The following is a 22923-nucleotide window of genomic DNA, read 5'->3' on the forward strand; positions in this document are numbered from 1 at the left end:
AGCTACTGGTTGATGTGGGAGAATTGCTCTATCCCGGGAGGCGGAGGTTGCAGTGAGACGAGACGGTGCCACTGTACGCCAGCCTGGGCGACAGAGCGAGACACCGTCTCAAAAAAAAAAAAAAAAAGAAACAACAGCAAAAAAAAGAGTGGCTACATGGCTACGTTTTGAATAGAGGATCTTAGAGGATGTTTGATTTGAGAAGGAAAAATTCCTATGAAAATAGAAGTACAAATTGGAACCTTTTGTGTTAATGCAAGACAATAGCAAGTCTTCGTCCATGGAAGGAAGTCACGTGGAGTCTTATTCTGTCATCTTGGGAAAGCGATTTCCTAACACCGTCTACCTCTCGAAGAGGATTTCCTGTGGAAATCCTTAAATGTAACTCACGTGATAGAATCCCTTCAAATGAGACTCAAGGACAGTTTTCCTCTGGTTTTGTTTCTAAATGCCATTAGCTCCAGGTTCTGGGTCATGGAAGGTCTGACCATTATCAGTCGATAGTTGATGGAAAGTCTTCTTGCCTGGATGACAGAGTGAGACTCAGTCTCAAAAAAAAAGGAAGGAAAAAGAAATGTCCTCTAATGCGAACAGTGTCTGGGTCAAAAGGGTTCGGTCCAACAGAGACCTGGTGCGAGAGTGGACAATCTTCATTCCAAACAGCCTGACGGTTTCAAAGGTGGCAGGCAACTTGAGCAGAGTTTCTTTGTTTACAACAAAGTGAGTTTGAGTTTCAATAGTAAGGGGAGCTCCCCTTGCTCTTATCCTTTCAGCTGTTTTAGCTGCAAAGACTTTGTTATCCTTTGCATTCTTTTCTTTCAGCATTGGATATTTTCCATTCTAGAACTCTCTTAAAATGTTCACCTATGGTGACCAATTCAGTCATAAACTTTTTTTTTTTTTTTTTTTTTTGTGCGATGGAGTCTCCCTCTGTTGCCCAGGCTGGAGCGCAGCAGCGCAATCTTGGCTCACTGCAAACTCTGCCTCCTGAGTTCAAGGCTTCTCCTGCCTCAGCCTCCCGAGTAGCAGGGACCACAAGTGCGTGCCACCATGTCCGGGCAACTTTTGCATTTTTAGTAGAAATGCAAAATTGCCAGCCTGGTAATTTCTTATGTTTCACTATGTTGACCAGGCTGCTCTCAAACTCCTGACCTCGTGATCCACCCGCCTCGGCCTCCCAAAGTGCTGGGATTACAGACGTGAGCTGCCGTGTCCGGCCTTTTGTATTTTTAGTAGAGATGGGATTTCACCATGTTAGTCAGGCTGGTTTTGAACTCCTGACCTCAAATGAGCCACCCACCTCAGCCAACCAAAATGCTGGGATTACAGGTGTGACCCACAGCACCCAGCCTGGTAATTTCTTATGTGATTTTTTTTCTTTTCTTTTCTTTTCTTGAGACGGAGTGTCGCTCTATCGCCCAGGCTGGAGTGCAGTGGTGCGATCTCGGCTCACTGCAAGTTCCGCCTTCCGGGTTCACGCCATTCTCCTGCCTCAGCCTCCCAAGTAGCTGGGACTATAGGCTCCCGCCACCTCGCCCAGCTAGTTTTTTGTATTTTTTAGTAGAGACGGGGTTTCACTGTGTTAGCCAGGACGGTCTCGATCTCCTGACCTCGTGATCCACCGTCTCGGCCTCCTAAAGTGCTGGGATTACAGGCTTGAGCCACCGCGCCCGGCCTGTGATTTTTTTCTTTTCCTTTTTTTTTTTTTTTTTTTTTGAGATGGAGTCTCACTCTGTCACCCAGGCTGGAGTGCAGTGGCACGATCTCGGCTCACTGCAACCTCTGCCTCCCAGGCTCAAGCGATTCTGCTGCCTCAGCCTCTGCAATAGCTGGGACCACAGGCGCCCACAACCAGGCCCGGTTAATTTTTTGTATTATTAGTAGAGACAGGGTTTCACCTGTTAGCCAGGATGATCTCGATCACCTGACCTCGTGATCCGCCCGCCTTGGCCTCCCAAAGTGCTGAGATTACAGGCGTGAGCCACCGCGCCCGGCCTATGTTATGTTTTGCAATCAGGTCACCAAGCTGTGGTCGAAGTCCATTAATGAGTAAAGTTGTCCAAGCCCTTCACGTTCTAGCGGGAAATACTCCCTAGTTATTATTATAAGACCAGAATGTTTTACAAAGGAAATTACTGTTCTAGACTTGGAATCAAAAACTGACACATCTGTCTTCTGTTCACATGGTGCAGTCATCAACCACTTGGCTGAGCATGGCGACTCAAGAGTAATCTCAGCACTTTTGGAGGCCGAGGCAGGAGGATCACTTGAGACCAGGAGTTAGAGACCAGCCTAGCCAACAGAGGGAGTCCCCATCTCTATAAAAATGAAACAAATTAGCCAGCTGTGGTTTTGTGCATCTGTGGTCTCAGCTACTCAGGAGGCTGAGGTGGGAGGATTGCTTGAGCCCAGGAGGTTGAGGCTGCAGTGAACTATGATCCACCACAACACTCCAGCCCAGGTGACAGAGGGAGATCCTGTCTCAGAAAAAATAAATAAATCAACAAATAACAATGGACCAGTCCACCTTTCATGGGAAGGCAGTGGGGATTGTTGTATCTTTTGGGCCATCCCTGGAAGTAGATCTTGAGGGGATGATAATACTTTCCTCAGGCATTTTTCCACCCTGCTGTAGTTGTTCATTTTTAGGCTTTCCCAGGTCCTCATACGTGTGTGTCAACTGATACCAATCAGGTAACCCAGAGTCACAGCCTCCTGCGAGGATTCTAATTTACTCAGTAGATCGGGTGCAGTGACTCACTTCTGTAATCCCAGCACTTTGAGAGGCTGAGGTGGGAGGATCACTTGAGGCCAGAAGTTCAAAACCAACCTGGGCAACATTGCAAGACTCTGTCTCTGAAAAAATAAAAAACCAACAGAAAATAATGCTAAGTAGGCTATGGAGAAATGAGAACCCTGGCACACCATTGGTAGTTATGTAAATTAGTACAGCTGCTATGAAAAACAGTGTGGAGTTTTCTCCAAAAAATAAAAATAAAATTACTATATGAACCATAAATCCCACTGCTGGATATATATCCTTAAGAAAAAAGAAATATATCCAAGAGATATCTGCACTTCCATATTATTTTTATTTTTCTTTATTTCTTTTTATTTTTGTGAGACTGAGTTTTTACTCTTGTTGCACAGGCTGGAGTGCAGTGGTGTGATCTTAGCTCACTGCAACCTCTACCTTGGTTTGGGTGATTCTCCTGCCTCAACCTCCCAAGTGGCTGGGATTACAGGCGTGTGCCACCATGCCCAGCTAATTTTGTATTTTTAGTAGAAATGGAGTTTCACCATGTTGGTCAGGCTGGTCTCTAATCCTGACCTCAAGTGATCTACCCCCCTCAGCCTCCCAATGTTCTGGGATTACAGGTGTGAGCCACTGTACCCGGCCTGCACTCCCCTATTTATTGCAGCACTATCCACAGTAGCCAAAATATGGAATCAACCTAAGTGTCCATCAACAGATGAATGGATCAAGAAAATGTGGTCAATAGACACAATAGAATATCATTCAGTCATAAACATGAATGAAATCCTGTCATCTGCAGCAACATGGATGGAACTGGAGGGTGTTACGTTAAGTGAAGTAAGCCAGATACAGAAAGACAAACATGGCATATTCTCACTCATATTTAGGAACTAAAAAACATGAAACTTAAAAACAGAGAGTAGAATGACGGTTATCAGAAGCTAGGAAGGATAATGGGAAACAAAGGATAAGAAGGGTGCGGTGTCTCACATCTGTATTCCCAGCACTGTGGGAGGCCAAGGCGGGCGGATCATGAGGTCAGAATATTGGGACCATCCTGGCTAATATGGCTAACAAAAAAAAAATATTTAGCTGGGTGTGGTGGCACGTACCTGTAGTCCCAGCTACTCAGAGGCTGAGGCAGGAGAATGGCGTGAACCTGGGAATCCGAGCTTGCCATAAGCTGAGATTGCACCACTGCACTCCAGCCTGGGTGACAGAGCAAGACTCCATCTCAAGAAAAAAAAGGGGGGCGGGGGATGGTTCATGGGTACAAAAATGTAGTTAGGAAGGAATAAGATATAGTGTTCAGTAACACCTTAGGGCAGCTCATGTTGACAATAGTTCATAGTAAATTTCTACATAATTAAAACAATGGAATTGGAATGTTGCTTACACAAAGAAATGATAAATTCTTGAGATGGTGAAAACCCGTGTTACCCTGATTTGAACATTACACATTTTACGCTTGTATCAGAATATCAGGCCAGTTGTGGTGGCTCATGTCTGTAATCCCAGCACTTTGGGAGGCCAAGGCGGGTGGATTACCTGAGGTCAGGAGTTCGAGACCAGCCTGGCCAACCTGGTGAAACCCTGTCTCCACTAAAAATACAAAAATCAGCAGATGTGGTGATGGGCTCCTGTAGTCCCAGCTACTCAGGAAGCTGAGGCAGTAGAATTTCTTGAACCTGAGAGGCGGAGTTTGCAGTGAGCCGAGATTGTGTCTTTGCACTCCAGCAGCCTGGGTGAAAGAGGGAGACTCCACCTCAAAAAAAAAAAAAAAAAAAAAAAAAAAAAAAAAAAAAAAAAAAGAAAGAAAGAAGAAGGAAAAAAAAGAACATCAGATGTACCCTGTAAATATGCACAATATTTGTACATCCACAACAATTTTAAAATTAAAAAAAATAGTAAAACTAGGCACGGTGGCTCATGCTTGTAATCCCATGATTACTTGGGAGGCCAAGATAGGAGGAACACTTGAGTCTAGGAGTTTGAGATCAGTGAGGTCAACACAGTGAACTCAGGTTCACCTGAGTGAACCATCAGAGAGCTTCCTGGCCCACATGGGGCAAGTTCCAAAGAGATTCTCAAGGCAGTGCAGGAATGCTGCCTACAGGTCAGTGCCCTGGTCTCTCATGTTTCTTGATAAGGAGAGAAGGGAGACGTTATAGGAAGATATCTCATTGACATGAATTAGCTTTCCAAAAGATGTATTTTTGTATTAATGTGCACTAGAAATATTTAGAATATGTAATATGCATTTTTCTAAAAGGGAAATTGGACACAACCACCTTAATTCGGTGAAACCCACCAGCCACCGTGAGGACACGCAAGAGTTGGTGATGTCACGAGGCTCCTGCAATACACGCTATGGCCATTCCCTTCCAGGTCAGGGGGCAGCCCCTGGTGCAGTAAAGCCGTTTCCTGGCATGGCCAGTTTTCAGAAACGGATTCCTCTGGATCTGCCCATTAGGAGTGAGCAGGGTTTCGGTATCTGGGGAGCAGTGAGGGCCCCTGAGAAGAGGGTAGATTTCAGTGGCTCATCATCATTGCCCACACAGAATGTCCAGGCCCCAAGTGTGCATCTCTTGTGAATGAACCCAGTGAACAGGCATGGGAGAAAGCAAAGAAGAAACAGATGAGTGAAGAGGGTAAAAAATGGATGAGAATTAATCAAAATGATCACATTTCAGTTTGGATGCCTGGATTTGCTATAGCTGAACCTCAATCACAGAAAACTTAGTACCAGCTCATCAGTAACTAGAGATTTCTGATGTATAAATAGCTAAAACAGATTGATCAATCATGGAAGACACCAGAAAGTTTCCATTCAGGTTCCATTTATTTTTGACATTTTCAAATAACCATCCTTGCGGGGGTAACTCCTGCATCACTCTAGAACTTCAGGTTCCATTTCTGAGTCTAGGAAACAGGTCCCTGAAGGCCTCATCGATGCCAAGTCAGCGTTTTCACCCAGTCCTGCCCCAGCTAAGTTGCCTTTGTTTTTCCACTCACAGTCAGCACTTGCCTGAAACACACGGCTGTGTGCTTCCTTTAAGATGCACCTCACCGGGCCCGGCTGCTCATACCTGTAAACCCAGCACTGTGGAAGGCCAAGGTGGTCAGATCACTTGAGGTCAGGAGTTCGAGGCCAGCCTTTGCCAACATCATGAAACCCTGTCTCTACTAAAAATACAAAAATTAAATGGGCGTGATGGCACACGCCAGTAACACCAGCTACTAGGGAGACTTAGGCAGGAGAATCACTTGAACCTGGGAGGTGGAGGTTGCAGTGAGATGAGACTGTACCACTGCAATTCAGCCTGAGAGAGACAGCAAAATTCCATCAAAAAAAAAAAAAAGCACCTATGTCCTAGATTTCAGTGTCCAAGGGTCCAGAAGAAAGCTTATCCATTCCACTAACCAGCTCTTCCCTAGGAGCAAAGATGGAAGTCCACTTTCTCAGATGGCCATGAGCCACAGGAAGGGCAGGGAATGGGACCAAAAAAGATCCTCTTGGGCTGCCTGACTTCCCTGAGCGTCTGCATCAGCTCAGCCCGAATTGGGGCGAGGATCTCCCAGTTGACATGACCCCTATGGTCAAGACTCTCCAGAGGGGCAGAATACAACTCCAGGCCTAACTTGCTCAGCCCGCCTGTGTGACGCAGCAGGTCTTTCAGAGCATCCGTGGAGGTGTCATTTCCACCAAAGTAGAAGGTGGTGAGCTGGGAGCAGTGGCTCAGGGCAGGGAGGAGGACCCTGAGTTGGGAGTCCTGGATGTGACAGTCCTTTAAGGTGAGGATCTCGAGAGTAGCAGCAACTTTCTCTAGCAGAGCTCCAAGGGGCTCAAGATTGGTGGTCCACATTAGGATATGAATCAGATGCAGCTCCTTTAGCTGACTGAGGCTTGGGTACTGAGACAGACACTCCATGTCCCGATCAGCTAGGTAAGCATGACAGAATATAAAGGCCCGCAAGGGGTTCTTGAGGCACCTGGGGAGAGCAAGAAGTTAGTTATGGGCAACGGTGCCAGTTAGCGGAGGGGGGTGGGAAAAATGTCAATGATAAACTTGAAGTGGGCATTGAGCAATTCTGCACTTTCCTACAACACAGGTGCTATGGTAACCTGCAATGGGGAAGCCTGTTTCACCCAAATACAAGTTTGTTCCCATCATCAGATGATGGTCCGCATGCAAGGTGCTGCCTGATGAAAACTCAGATCATTCAGGGGCAGTTCCATTTTAGGCTCATTCCTTTCACCCTTGGTTGTGTGATTGGTTCAAGGCCACAAACTCTTTAAAGCCTCTTCACTTCATCTTTCAGCAGACAACCTCATCTCTGGGCCAGAGGAACCCAGTGAGAGATGTGCACAAAGAACTCGGCTGAGCAAGGTCTACGGATATCAGCTAGGGCTACCTGCCTGCAAAGGTTCCCTGACATGTCTGTGTCTGTAAACCACCTATCACTTTACACCACTCTCAAGCCTACTCCCTCACCTCTGTCCAAGAAGCACGCTTTTCCCATGTCAACTACTTTTCCTGGGGTTCAATAGAATCTTTTAAAGACAGGGAATTAGAGACAGGATCATTGGCATTTACTAAGCTGTGAGGACAGAGCTTCTACTGTGAAACGGACACGTTTGATGCACTTTCCCTTCTTTCACACTCTCCTCTATATGAAGAGTAAGTTTCAACATATTAACTTTAAACACACTTCCTAGAAAGGAATTCACATATGCACCCTCCTTAGATCTGAACCCCTGACTACTAGCTCCCTACATGTCTCTCTGTGTCGCAACTACCCCAGGCCATCCCTCTGCCCTTATTTGAGTGGTCTTGTGATACCCACTTCAGGTTATAGAGCACTGAACAGCATAATGTGTTGATATTCTAGCCTCCCATTCCCTGTGACGTCACCAGTGACTGGCACACAGTAGATGCCCACTAGCGTTTACTGTGAAAAAGAACAAAAGTCTGTGGTATGGTCTACAGAGAAAGCTCACCATCCTTTCCTACCTGAGCAGGTGCTCCAGGTGCTCTTTGACATTGCTGACCTTTCTTATATAAAGCATCTGGGGGTAGGACAGGCAGAGGAATGGAGAGTCCAAGTCAGGAATGAACTGCTGTAGGCCGCTCACGTATAACTCACGGTCATAACCGAAGGCTAAAAAGAGTTTGTGAAGATTGCTCATCCGGCTCAGGTAAGGGGCAAACTTTCCTGTTTGATTCAGAGAGCACTTTCTCCTGACTTCCAACTCCTGGATACTGTCTAAGTCTATCCTCTCCAATAGATTTCTGAAACTTGAAGTGGGCATTGAGTAATTCCGCACCTTACTACAACACAGGTGCACTAGACCTCTTCTGTAGTGGACCCACCCACAGAGGTAGCTCAGGCATTCGTCCAGCGTACTGTCCTTTAGGCAGACGTCTATGAACACCTTCAAGGGCTGGCGCTCTCCCGTCCTCGGACAGTCCTCCACTGTCTGCCTCTTACTCACGGCCTCTGGGGAGCAGGACAGGGCCCGGGCTCCAGACCATATGGTCCAGAAATTCTCATCAACGTCCCGCAAATCCAGCACTTGAAGTTTCCACCTCCTGTGAGTAACATGGGGGAAAAGCTCAGAATGAGCAAGGACCCACCCCTGACCTGGGCTTTCCCTCCACATCCAGGACGTCAGCCAGCTGCTGCTGTCCTCAGTTCCCCCACTTCTGTCTCTTCTCCATCCCGTTCCCCCTTTGATTCTGTCTGCACCCACTTCAAGTACCTTGACCTTCCACTGGGAGGAAGCAGGTTCCTGTTTCCTCGGTGGACCCTGTGTGGTGAGCCGTCCTTTCCCAGAGGAGCTGGGCCATGGCCAAGGCCTCTCATGGGCACCATCAGAAGCCTCTGAGCCACCCTAGCCCCCCAACTCCGCCACGTCTGAGCCAGCTGTCCCTTCCCTGGATGCCTGGGCCCTTCCCACCAGGCCACCTGAGTCACCTCACCTGGGCCGAACCTTCTGGCCCAGCAGTGTATCGAGTCCCTTCAGCACAGCTCGTAAGGTCTCCAGATGAGGTGTCTTCATCAGGGATCCCAGAGGGAGGCGGAGGAAGGGCCAGGACTGCACCATCAGCTTCAGGGCCTCATAGTATCTCATGCTGAAGGCCTCCGTGAACATCAGGGGGAAGACCTCCCGGGGCAGCTCATCCAGGGTGAAGATGGTCAGGGACTGGCTCCTCAGCAGGCTCTGCCCCGCCAGCTCCAGGAGTCTGGATGGGGACTGGAGGCTCATTCTGACAAATCTGCAAGGAAAAGCTCTAGAGGACAATCCAGCAAAAAGGCAAGTTTCTCAGGCCAATCCCCTGCAACCCCCACTTCTTCTAGGGCCAAAGTCATTTCCCCAGCATGTGTGAAAGAGCCCTCAGTTTACTCCAATTCCATTCTACAGTAAGTGGCCACAGAGACACAGTTCTACCCTTCTGGTACCAAGAAGAGTGTGTCCCAACCTCTAAAGAGCAAGCAAGATCTTTCCTAGTCCATGATTATTAGCCTCTGCTCCACTGAACTCATAGCACCGGGAAATGTTACCGAGGATCTCTGAAGTTCAGATCTCATGCCCAGCTAATCTATTATTTGTTGACTTTTTGTAAAGACAGTGGGTTTCACTATGTTGTCCATGCTAGTCTTGAACTCCTAGACTCAACAATCCACCCCTCCTTGGACTCCCAAAGTTCTGGGATTACAGGTCTGACCCTGTGCCCAGACTCCTTACTGAAAATTTCAGTGAGAAGCTTTGTGGTGTTATGCATCGTTCGCAAGACACAGATGTTTCCAATACACACCTCTTACACATATTCAAAATGAACCACTTTGGCTGGGTGCAGTGACTCACACCTGTAATCCCAGCACTTTGGGAGGCAGAGGCAGGTGGATCATCTGAGGTCGGGAGATCGAGACCAGCATGGCCAACATGGTAAAGCCCTACCTCTACTAAAATTACAAAAATTAGCCAGGCGCAGTGGTGTGCGCCTGTAGTCCAAGCTACTAGGGAGGCTGAGGCAGGAGGAACGCTTGAATCCAGAAGGCAGAGGTTGCAGTGAGCTGATATTATACCACTGCACTCCAGCCTGGGAAATAGGCTAGATTTAAAAAAAAGAGACAGATAGAGAGAACTACATTTGATTAAACTTCTTAAGCTCCACCCAGTTAATCCTGATTGGAATTTTGGCTTTCTTTCAGATTAACCGATGGAATTAGATATCCATCTGCCAAAGTGAAAGATTTAGGGATAAGGTGAAAGTCCAGGACTCATTCACTGATTCACTCCACAAACATGGAGTTTTACTAATCTATGTCCTTCATTGTCCTCAGTGTGAGATACAGAAGGGTCGAATCTCTTCCTGACATTAGACAGAAAGAAAGAAAGTTGAAAGTATCTTTTTTGAGAGATCCTTGGCCACATCAAATTTATCAAAATATTTCAGAGTTAAAGCAGTTTTACAAAGACAGACATGACAGTCCCTAAGGAAACACAGTAGAAATCTTCATGTATCCAATGATCACCTGGGTGGTATAATTTAGTTTTTTTGGTGTGGGAGAGCTGAGTCTCACTTTGTCACCCAAGCTGGAGTGCAGTGGCAGCATCTCGGCTCCCTGTAACCTCCGTCTCCCAGGTTCAAGCGATTCTCATGCTTCAGCCTTTCAAGTAGCTGGTACTACAGGCATGCACCCCCACACCCATGTCTCCATCCAGGTGGAAGAGTTACAGTGAGGATGTGATTGCTTTAAAATTAAGGCCAAAGATCCTCTTTTGTTGAGATTTTTTTGTTTTTTTTAAACAGGGTCTCAATCTGTTGCCTAAGCTAGAGTATAGCAGTGGTGTAAGCATGGCTCACTGCAGCTTCAATCTTCCGGGCTCAAGTGATTCTCCCACCTCAGCCACCCAAATAACTGGGAATACAGATGCATGCCACCATGCCTGGCTAATTAAAAAAAAAAAAATTGTAGAGGCAGAGCACCACTGACTCACAGCAGTAATAATTGTAGCACTTTGAGAGGCCGAGTCAGGTGGATCACTTGAGGTCAGGAGTTCGAGACCAACCTGGACAGCATGGTGAAACCCCCCCCTTCTAAAAATACAAAAATTAGCAAGGCATGGCGGCAGACAGATGTAATACCAGCTACTCAGGAAGCTGAGGCATGAGAATTGCTTGAGCCTGAGAGGTGGAGGTTGCAGTGAGTTGAGATCGTGCCATTACACTCCAGCCTTGGCAACAGAGTGAGACTCCATCTGTCCGCTCCAAAAAATAATATTTTGTAGAGATGGGTTTTTGCCATGTTGCCCAGTTACGTCGCAAACCCCTGGGCTCAAATGATCCTCTCACCTTGGCCTCCCAAATGTTGAGGTAACAGGCTTGAGTCACTGCTCCCATTGAGAATTATGAAATGACATAAACCAAAGCACAATCACAGTTTTTGAAATAAAGACAAAACTGCATTTAGAAGAAAAAATTCAAAGTTTCGAATTGTTCATATGAAAAAACAAAAGATAGATATTGCTCTATGCCATCGTAGGCTGCACTGTCACCATCCCAGATGGGCTGACTGTAGGTCAGATGGGAGTGTTCTTACAGAAATTAGGGACTTACCAAATGTGGACTGAGTTTGCAGGGTGCTCAGACCTCAGGAAGAACCAAGCAGTAACTCCAGGCTTGAAGACTTTGGGTCTCTCCTGTGGGTCTTTAGAAGCTTTTATTGACCTTTCTAATCACAACTCCCACCCACGCCCCTCCACGTATCCACTGCTAGCTTCCAATCAAAAAGTGATACCTGATTACATTTCTGAAGCTCCACCCAGTTAATCCTGATTGGGTTTTTGGCTCTCCCCAGATTAATGAATTGAATCAGATATCCATTCATATCAGATATCCATATTCATTTCATGAATCAAGAAATTGACAGTGTTAGGGATAAGGTGGAAGTCAAGAATTCATTCATTCAAGGCTGGGCGAGGTGGCTCACGCCTGTAATCCCAACTCTTTGGAAGGACAAAGCGGGTAGATCACCTGAGTTCAGGTGTTCAAGACCAGCCAGGCCAACAACGTGAAACCCTGTACCTACAAAACTTCAAAAATTAGCCGGGCATGATGGCAGGTGCCTGTAACCCAGCTACTTGGGAGGCTGAAGCAGGATAATCACTTGAATCCAGTAGGCAATAGTTTCAGTGAGCCAAAATTGTGCCATTGCACTCTAGTCTTGGTGACAGAGGGAGACTCTGTCAAAAAACAAAACAAAACAAACAAACAAAATAAACATGAACTCATTCATTCATGAACTCCACAAACACTGATGGACTTTTACTAATATGTCACCTTCATAGTCCTGAGTGTGAGGCAGGGAAGGGTTTGAGCTGTTCTGGACATTAGACAGAAAAATAAAATCTGAAAGTAGTGTTGTTGGGAGATCTTTGGCCACATCAAAATTATAAAAATGCTGTATACTTACAAAAAGCTTTATAAAAACAGAGGAGTCATCCCCTGCAAAATAAAAATAAAAATCTCCATGTATTGAATGGTCTTGTAGGTTTTAGATCACCTAAGATAGCAGATTATACTGTCGTTCTCATGGAAGAGAGGTGCCATTTCTTCTCTGGAAGAAACTGAAAGCATACCTATAAACTTGATAAATTTGATCGATGAAGAAGGGAGGGGGAGAAACAAAAATAAACCAAGCTTGCTGCGTATTCAGCATTCATCATGAGGTCAGCTTGCTCTCTGACCTGCTTCCTTATGGTTGTTGGCAGCCTGCTGTCCCAAGATCATGTAGACCTTAGAATACAGTTCCCCTTACCTGCCCTGCAGACAACAATTTAAGCATCGTAAAACATTAACTTTTTCATCTGAGATATTCCTTCAGGTTCTGCTGTCAGTGAAACTACTGATGCCAGCTGATCTGAAGGGCCCTGCAAGGCACCAACTCACCAAAGAATGCAGTTTCTACATCCTGATGACTTCATCCCTCTTACCACTACACCAACTTTCCAGCCCCTTGCTATCCAGGATCCACTGGAAACCCTCAGTACTTCTAGGGGAGATGAATTTGAGGATCTCCTCCTAGCTTCTCATTCAGACACCCTGTGATCATTAAACTCTGTGCTGCAAACCCTGCTGTCTCAGAATATTGGTAAGCTACTGTGCTGCAGGCATAGGAACCTGACGGTCCTGCAGTAAAGTCTTGTCAAAATTACAAATGGAAGTGAGGGTCGAGGCTAGTCAGGGTTGAGCTGGGTTTTTAATGGGATCCTGGGAGTGAACCAGGACTTGGTAAACATGTTGGGGGTTACTGAGTGGGTGGAGGAGGAATCGATCCAACATTGCACTGATGCCCCTTTGGTTTTGATCCTTATGACTAAGGATGAGTCTTTCAAAACAATATATAGAATCCTCTTTATTTTTCATTTCAAAACTTTCCATCTTCCTTTATCTCCCCGAATAATCTCACATCTATTCCCATCCCTTTGCTTATTTCATAATAAGCATCTTTTTTTTTTTTTCCAGAGTCTCCTTCTCTGTAAAGTAGACCATTTATTTTGTTGCCACAGAAGGTGAGTAACCTGGTTTTATGGAGAGAATGGGTCAAAAGGATCCCATTCCTCAATGGCTGGGGTGATATGAAGGTCATGATTAATCTTTGTCATATCTGCGCCTGCATATTGCCAGTGAAAACTTGCATGTCACATTGGGCAGGCTTCCAAATTAACCACCTGTGGAAGGTCTTATGATTGCCTTACATCCTGTCCCTGAGTAAAGAATTTGACTGGGAGTTCATGAGTGCCTCAAACTCTGCAAGTATTGATGAAGGCTTCACCCACTGACAGTGAGAAGTACACTGATTTGATTCTGATCATGAAGTTTTGCTGGTTTTCTTGCAAGGAAAATGTTTTAGCCTGTTATGTTGTCATCTAAAGCCAATGACTGTAACCTCTGTATTGTACCTTCCAATGGAAAAAAAACAAAACAAAACCTCAACTCTATTTGAGCCTTGCCAGGTTAATAAAACAAAAGAAAATTACAAAACAAACTGATAGGAAGCTTGTTATACAAAAAATACAAAAATTAGCTGGGCATGGTGGCGCCCACCCATAGTCCTAGCTATTTGAGAGGCTGAGGCAGGAGAATCGCTTGAACCCAGGGGGAGGAGGTTGCAGTGAGCCAAGATCGTGCCATTGCACTCCAACTTTGTGACAGAGCGAGACTCCATCTCAAAACAAACAAACAAACACAAACAAACAAGCAAGAAACAAAAACAAAGGCGGAAAAATAAATTCTCAATTTCCATCTCTATGAATTCATCTTCAGAAGTGATAGCATTTCCTGCCTGGCATTTTTCTCCTACATTTTTGGCATAAGATCTATCAACAAAAAGTATGAATCCAGGTTTGTGTAATGGATATCTTAAGCATCAATAGGAGGAGTCAGTAGTTCTGATGCCACACATACAAGTATGGTCTTCTCCATTATCAGTAAACAGCAACAAAGTGGTAGAGTTATGCAGAGTGTAGCATTTGAAATGGAGATTTGAAGGTGACAAGAAAAGGATTTTGTAAGATGTTAGTCTACAAGTTGAAAAATGTTGGTTCACGTTACAATAGATTTATTTACTTTATTTATTTATTTATTTATTTATTTATTTATTTATTTATTTATTTTTTGAGATGGAGTCTCACTCTGTCACCTGGCTGGAGTGCAGTGGCACGATCTCGGCTCACTGCAACCTCTGCCTCCCCAGTTCAAGAGATTTTCCTGCCTTAGCTTCCTGAAAAGCTGGGACTACAGGTGCATGCCACTACATCCGGCTATTTTTTAATATTTTTAGTAAAGACAGGGTTTCACCGTGTTAGCTGGGATGATATCCACCTCCTGACCTCGTGATCTGCCTGCCTCGGCCTCCCAAAGTGCTGGGATTACAGGCGTGAGCCACCACGCCTGGCCTGTTTGCATCAAAATTTAATAGGCATTCAATTGCCTATGAAACTTGTAGGTAAAGTTTATTTCTTTTTTCTTTAAAGCATTTATTTATTTATTTATTTCTAATATATTTATTTATTTATTTATTTATTTTGAGATAGAGTTTCACTCTTGTTTTCCAGGCTGGAGGGCAATGGCACGATCTTGGCTCACTGCAACCTCCACCTTCCGGTTCAAGCGTTTCTCCTGTCTCAGTCTCCCGGTTAGCTGGAATTACAGGCGCAGGCCACCACACACAGCTAATTTTTGTTTTTTCAGTAGAGAGAGAGTTTCACCATGTTGCCTAGGCTTGTCTGGAACTCCTGACCACAGGTGATTCACCCACCTCGGCCTCTGAAATTGCTGGGATTACAGGCATGAACCATAGTGCCCAGCCTAAACTCATCACTTTTAATACCTTCTACATCACATAAAGAAGAAGAGCAGAAACACTTGAGTGCTTCATGATGGTCAAGGTTGGTATAAGTTTGGGTTCCAGTATGATCAATTTCTGCTTCTAGGGAACCAAGCAGTTCAGGTTAAGGAAGGTCAGGAAACTCCAGGGTTTTCTCTCCCTCCAAAGAAAGCTTTACGCATCACTTTAACTTAGAAAGCAAATCTCATCCCCGTGTTGTCACTTAGTAAAAAGGCATACTTTCCTAAAAATGGTCCAAATGTCATTTGGCCTGCTTCAAACACAGGAATTTTCTGAACTTCATGTGAAACCCCTCCTCAGAAATATTTTCCTTCCTCCCAGGGGTTTGCTGATATATCGGGTTGGGGTGTCAACTGGATATGGCAGCCCTGGTATCCACCAACTCTGTAAGTCTGCATTGATCTGGATCTCAGCTTCTCCGTTTTTATTTAAGGGTATTATAGAAAATAATTTACCAGAGAGTTATTTGAAATTGCATCAATATGGAGCCATCAGAAATGTCCTCTAGCCAGGTGTGGTGGCTGAAGCCTGTAATCCCATCACTTTGGGAGACCCAGGCAGGATGATAACCTGAGGTTGGGAGTACCAGACCAGACTGACCAACATGGAGAAACTCTGTCTCTACTAAAAACACAAAATTAGCCAGCCGTGGGGCACATGCCTGTAATCCCAGCTATTTGGGAGGCTGAAGCAGGAGAATCACTTGAATCCGGGAGGTGGAGGTTGCAGGGAGTCGAGATCGCACCATTGCACTCCAGCCTGGGCAACAAGAATGAAACTCCACCCAAAAAAAAAAAAAAAAAAGAAATGTCCTCTAATGTGAACAATGTCTGAGAGAAAAAGGTTAGGTCCAAAATAGACCTGGTGCAAAGGTGGAGAAGTTTCATTCCAATGGCCTGACTGTTTCAAAGGTGGCAGGCAACTCAAGCAGGGTTTGCCTGTTTAAAACGAACTGAATTTGAGTTTTAATACTAAGGGGAGCTCCCCTTGCTCTTGTCCCTCCAGCTGTTTTAGTTGCAAAGACTTTATTATCCTTTGCGTTCTTTTCTTTCAGCATTGGATGCTTTTATGATCTAGAACTCTTAAAATATTCACCTATGGTGACGAATTCAGCCATATCAGTAACTGTTCTTTTTTTTTTTTTTTAGACAGAGTCTCCCTCTGTCGCCCTGGCTGGAGTACAGTATAGCGATCGAGGCTCACTGCAACCTCCGCCTCCTGTGTTCAAACGATTCTCCTGCCTCAACTTCCCAAGTAGCTGGAATTACAGGCGTGTGCCACCACATCCCGGGAATTATTGTATTTTTAGTAAAGATGGGGTTTCACTATATTGACCAGGCTGCTCTTGAACTCCTGACCTCACGATCCACCCGCCTCGGCCTCCCAAAGTGCTGGGATTACAAGCGTGAGCCACCATGCCCGGCCTTTTGTACTTTTAGTAGAGATGGGATTTCACCATGTTAGTCAGGCTGGTCTCGAACTCCTGACCTCAAATGAGCCACCCACCTTGGCCTACCAAAGTGCCTGGCCTAGTAACTTATCATGTTATGTTTTGCAATCAGGTCACCAAGCTGTGGTTGAAGTCCATTAATGAGTAAAGTTGTCTGAGCCCTTCAAGTTCTAGCAGGAGATACTCCCTAGGTGTTATTATAAGACCAGAATGTTTTACAAAGGAAATTACCATTCTAGACTTGGAATAAAAAACTGACACATCTGTCTTTGGTTCACGTGATTCAATAATAAACCAGTTGGCCAAAGGTGGTGACTCAAGTCTAATCCCAGCACTTTTGGAGGCCGAGACAGGAGGATCACTTGGGCCAGGTGTTAGAGACCAGCCTAGCCAACAGAGTGAGGCTCTATCTCTATAAAAATACAAAAATTCAGCCAGCTGTGGTTTTGTGCATCTGTGGTCTCAGCTACTCAGGAGGCTGAGTGGGAAGATTGCTTGAGCCCAGGAGGTTGAGGCTGCAGTGAACTATGATCACACCACAACACTCCAGCCCAGGTGACAGAGAGAGATCCTGTCTCAGAAAAAACAAATAAGTAAATAACAATGGACCAGTCAATCTTTCATGGGAAGGCAGTGGGAATTCCTGCACCTTTTGGGTCATCTCTAGAAGTAGCCTCTTAGGGGATGATGTAGTCATTCATTTTTAGGCTTTCCCAGATCCTAATACATGTGTGTCAGCTGATACAAATCAGGTAACCCAGAGTCACAGCCTCCTGCGAGGATTCTAATTTACTCAGTAGATCGGGTGCAGTGAATCACCTATAATCCCAGCACTTCGAGCGGCTAAGGTGGGAGGATCTCTTGAGGCCAGAAGTTCAAAACCAACCTGGGCAACATTGCAAAACCCTGTCTCGGGAAAAATAAAAATAAAAAACCAACAGAAAATTGTGGATGCTAGGGAGGATACGGAGAAATGAGAACCCTGGTACACCATTGGTAGTTGTGCAAATTAGTACAGGTAGTATGGAAAACAGTATGGAGTTTACTCCAAAAAATGAAAATAGGATTACCGTATGAACCATAAATCACACTGCTGGATATATATCAAAAAAGAAAGAAAGAAGGAAAGAAAGAAAGAAAGAAAGAAAGAAAGAAAGAAAGAAAGAAAGAAAGAAAGAAAGAAAGAAAGAAAGAAAGAAAGAAAGAAAGAAAGAAAGAAAGAAATATATCCAGGAGATATCTACACTACCATGTTGGTCAGGCTGTTCTCAAACTCCTAACCTCAAGTTATCCACCTGCCTCAGCCTCCCAAAGTTCTGGGATTAAATGTGTGAGCCACTGCACCCGGCCTGCACTCCCCTATTTATTGCAGCACTATCCACAATAGCCAAAATATGGAATCAACCTAAGTGTCCATCAACAGATGAATGGATCAAGAAAATGTGGTGAATAGACACAATAGAATATCATTCAGCCATAAACCTGAATGAAATCCTGTCATCTGCAGCAACATGTGTGGAACTGGAGGGTGTTAAGTGAAGTAAACCAGATACAGAAAGACAAACATGGCATGTTCTCACTCATATTTGGGAATTAAAAAACACGAAACTTAAAAATAGTAAAATGATGGTTATCAGAAGCTAGGAAGGGTGCTGGGGAAATGGAGAATAAGGGCATGGTTAATGGGAACAAAAACACAGATAGGAATAAGATCTAGGGTTCAGTAGCACCATAGGGCAACTCAAGTTAACAATAGTTCATAATAAATTTCTACAGATTTAAAACAGTGGAATTGGAATGTTGCTAACACAAAGAAATGGGAACATGTGGTGCCTTATCTGTGCCTGCCCATAGCTACCTATGACCCAAGCAGCACATACTTCCTCCCCCATGATGCCCAAGAAAAGCCCCAGACTCAGGGAGAACATCAGGATGAGCAGCGGCAGAGAAACTACCCACTCTTGGGATGATTTTCCTGCAGAGAAGTAACCCCTCTGGGGCCTTTTCTCTCCTGAGAGCTGTGGAGATGATGAAATGACTTTCCTGGAGAGAGCAGCAGCCCACCCCAGGGCCTCCTCTCTACTGAGGGCTGTGGTGATGATGGAACAACCTGCCCGGAGAGAGGAGCCACCCACCCCAGGACCTCCTCTCTGCTCAGGGCTGAACACTCCTCCGGACGCCCTGGCTGCAGAAAGAGGCTACGCACTGTGGGTATCCCAGACACTCAGTCAAAGTTTTTTTTGTTTGTTTGTTTCATGTTTTTTTGTTCATTTGTTTTGTTTTTTGAGAGAGTTTCGCTCTTGTTGCCCACCCAGGCTGGAGCGCAGTGGCGCGATCTCAGCTCACCGCAACCTCCACCTCCCGGGTTCAAGCAATTCTCCTACCACCATGCCTGACTGATAAGAAGGGGAGGCACTCGGTGTCAAGAGTTTCAAATGTGCCAAAATCTTCTCTGTGGTTTTTCCCCACAGTCTCCCCCTCCAGGGCCACCTGAAAATCCTCAGTCCTGGACAGTGCAAGATAGTTTTGACCAAGGATCACTGTGCTCCTTCTAGATTCACCGGAAAGTGCCAGGCAGCCTGATAGACCCTGGTTTGACTTACATCTAGGAAGACCTTCACCTGGTTTGCAGGAGTAGATACGGGGTCACTTGGATGACAGAGACTCCAGTCCAGACCCCATTCTACCTCACTCCCTCCTGCAAAGTTCAATTCTCACAGTCCTGTGAGGCTGTGGCAAGTGTAGAGACAGAATTGCACCATATCCAACGTACCTCCCTTCCCCTGGCCTCACACCAAGGCCAGGTCCCTTGTGTTTGCATCTGGGGTGGATGCTTGCTACTGACTCTCTCTCCCCAGATCTCCCTGATAGCCTGACTCTCTGACCCTGGGGTGAGACAGGGCAGCCACTGGAACCTCATGTAGACCAGGGCAAAATCAAAGGGCCTTGGAAACTCACAGCCCCACATCCAGGCTCAGGTCCTTTGAGACACAAGTCCGCAGCTTATCAGAGATGCTGTTCTGTGAAATCCAGAGAATCTGGCCCCCAACCCTGCTGCCATCTCTCTCCTCTGCACTTACTCTGGCCCCCATCAGCTCCTCCCTTCCTGGGAGGCCACTCCCTTCCTGGACCCTGTTCTTTTCCTTATTCCCCCTGGCTCCATCCAGCCTGCAACGAGTTCCCAGACTTCCCCTACCCCGGGCTGCTACAAGCACCTTCCTAGGCATCCACTGTCTGCTCTCAGAGTGACCTTCTCCTCAGATCTTTATTGGAGAAAAAATGAGGGGCCACTCCGGGTCTCGGAAAAGACAGTCACAAATGCAATCTGGAATGTGACCCTCTTGAGGACTAGAGGAGTCCAGCATGGCCTGAACAGTGATTTCTACTGTTAGAAACGTGGTGAGGGCAAACACCACAGGCAAAGAAATCCCTGACTCAGAAACAGACTTACTGCATTCCAGGTGCAGCCTCCTCAGCTGTAAGGCTGGGCAAGGTGATCCTGGAAGGGATGGCCCCTGCACCAGGACCTGTCCCAGGCTCTACCAACAGCCTGGCACTTCTAGGAAAACCAGAGGAGTGAGCTGTTCCTGTGCAAGGTAGACAAGGTTCCCCTCCATTGGTTCCTGGTGCCTCTTTAGGACCAGAATAGCATCTGGGGAGCTCCCTGCTTTGTGCCTTGCTGTGTGCACCCAAATAGCTCAGTAGAATTTGGGGAGAATAGATGAGTCACTGCTGATTCCAGGGAGAGTGTGTCTTAGCACTGTTTGTGACCATACTCTTGGGTGCAGGAGAGATCTGCTGACATTTCCAGGAAGCAGCGGACTCAGCTTCCCCAACAGCTCAGGCTGAGGGAGGAAAACAGAAGTTTAGAAATATTTTAGAGATCCCGATCAAAAGCCTGGAGAAGATTTGGAGTCTCAGTAGAAATTCTGTGAGTGGAATTGAGGTCAGGCCGTCCCTTCAGGTGGGCTCCGAAGGCTGCTCTGACCTGGACAGCAGAGCAGTACCTTCAGAAGCACAGGCAACCAGAACACGATAGAAAGATCCCCCAAAGTGCAGGATTCTCACTGGGGTCCTGGGGATGGTGCAGGATTCCCCCAAGGAGTTCATTTCTTCCTGAATTCTGCAGATACAGAGCTTCCACCATCCATGCTTCCAGATTGAAAAGTCTCCCTCTTTACGTCTGACCACACTGCTCCTCTCTGGGCTCTGCCCCAGCTCACACACTCAGATTCAGTCTCCTGGTATTCTGAGGGAAGCCCATCATGTTTGTGAGTGATGATGCTTCACCTTCCAGTAGGAGCTAAGACTGTCTCTGCCCTCTCTGTCCTCAGAGACAATATGATGTTTTAAGACTCTGTGTTATCTCTTTTGTAATTATGATCTTTAAATTTTTTTTTTTTTTTTTTTTTTTTGAGACGGAGTCTCGCTCTGTCGCCCAGGCTGGAGTGCAGTGGCCGGATCTCAGCTCACTGCAAGCTCCGCCTCCCGGGTTCCCGCCATTCTCCTGCCTCAGCCTCCCGAGTAGCTGGGACTACAGGCACCCGCCACCTCGCCCGGCTAATTTTTTGTATTTTTACAAAATTTGTATTTGTAGAGATGGGGTTTCACCGTGTTAGCCAGGATGGTCTCGATCTCCTGACCTCGTGATCCGCCCGTCTCGGCCTCCCAAAGTGCTGGGATTACAGGCTTGAGCCACCGTGCCTGGCTGATCTTTAAATTTTTAAACTTAATCTAGAAAAAAGCCTTTCAATCCTTTTGTCTAGACGCCCTCAAAATACCTGCCATGTTTTATGTTGTCTTGATTCCCTCCCAGGGTCCCGTTAGAACACTCAGTCCGGTCCGGCCCAGCCCCCACCTCACTTTGTAATGTAGGCCTGATGTCTTTTAGTGAAGTCTTGACCTTAACCTTGAGATAAATTACGCCCTCAGTAGTTCCTGTCTTCCACCTGGATGGGCATATGATCTACCATGTTAGGTAGCACAAAACCCAGGTGACCAGTGGATACACTGAGATTTTTATTGTGTTTTGTAGGGCTGACATCACTGTATTCGTAAAGCTTTTTATCTCTGAAGTGTTTTAATACTTTTGATATGGCCAAAAGTTTTCCAATAAAGATACCATGTATATATATATATATATATATATTTTTTTTTTTCTAAGGTCAGAAACAGATTAAAGCCTTCCCTGTGTCACTATGAAGGTCACATATTAGTCAAACTTTACCAGTATTTATGGAAGAAGTGAATAAATGAGTTTTAGACCTTCATCCTATTATTAATTCCTTCCCTTTCATAAATCCATATCTAATTTAATCACTTAATATCAAGCAGGGTTAACTGGGTGGCAGTTCCGGATCTAGTAGGATGTCATTTTCGGATTGGAAGTTGGTCATTGAGAAGGGGGTTGTGCTGAGAAAAGTCAATAAAAGCTCCTGAAGATGCACAGAAGAGCCCGCAGCCCTGGCGCCTGGAGCTACCGCTTGGTTCTCGGAGAGGTCCCAGCACCCTGCAAAGTGAGTCCAGATCTGGCAAGTCACCACTTTTTAGGGACGTGCCCATTTGATCTGATCTTCTGTACAGCAAGTCATACAAAAGCCTGGAAGACACTAGCACATACACCGTGAAGAGGAGTCTCAGATAAGGGGAAGATTATAGGAGAGACGTTTGCTCTGTGTTTTTGGAATGTTTTGCATTGGGAATTCTGTCCAGAGAAGGGCAAAAGGATGAAAAACAAATGAAGCCCGCCCACATGTGCCTCTATGTACCTCTTACCATGCTGGACTTCCTTTTGTTTTGTTTTGTTTTGTTTCTTTTCTTTATTTTTATTTTTGATATGGCACCTCACTCCGCTGCCCAAACTGGAGTGCAGTGGCACGATCTTAGATCACTGCATCCTCCACCTCCTGGGTTCAAGCAATTCTCCTCTCTCAGTCTCCCCAATAGTTTGGACTACAGGTAAGCACTACCATGCCCAGTAAATTTTTGTATTTTTAATAGAGAAAGGGTTTCACCATGTAGGTCAGACTGGTCTTGAACTCCTGAGCTGAAGTGATCCACCTGCCTCAGTCTCCCAAAGTGCTCGGATTACAAATGTGAGCCACCGCACCCGGCCAATTGCTGGACTGTCATGACACACATGGAGTAGTCACAGTGTCACAAAGGCCAATTTTTTCCATAATCCAATTTATTTATATTATTGGTAGCGAGCTAATGTTGACATCCCCAAATTAGCAATTTAGTGGCTATACGGATGACAAACATTTCCATGCATCACGTGGTTAACAGCATTTGC

At 45.7% G+C, this 22923-nt stretch overlaps 1 protein-coding gene across 1 annotated transcript; it reads right to left on the reverse strand.

The window, feature by feature from the left end:
* Positions 1-6078: 6078 nt before the first annotated feature.
* On the reverse strand, positions 6079-11440 carry LOC104668918 (PRAME family member 17). Its single transcript, XM_010371718.2, has 4 exons — positions 11386-11440; positions 8743-9054; positions 7774-8352; positions 6079-6751 (listed from the first exon to the last, which is right to left on the reverse strand). The coding sequence occupies exons 2-4, from the start codon at positions 9027-9029 to the stop codon at positions 6193-6195; spliced, it is 1425 nt and encodes a 474-aa protein (XP_010370020.1). The 5' UTR covers positions 9030-9054; positions 11386-11440; the 3' UTR covers positions 6079-6192.
* Positions 11441-22923: the final 11483 nt, after the last annotated feature.

This window comes from Rhinopithecus roxellana, chromosome 12 (assembly GCF_007565055.1).
Source record: "Rhinopithecus roxellana isolate Shanxi Qingling chromosome 12, ASM756505v1, whole genome shotgun sequence".
Lineage (NCBI taxonomy): Eukaryota > Metazoa > Chordata > Mammalia > Primates > Cercopithecidae > Rhinopithecus > Rhinopithecus roxellana.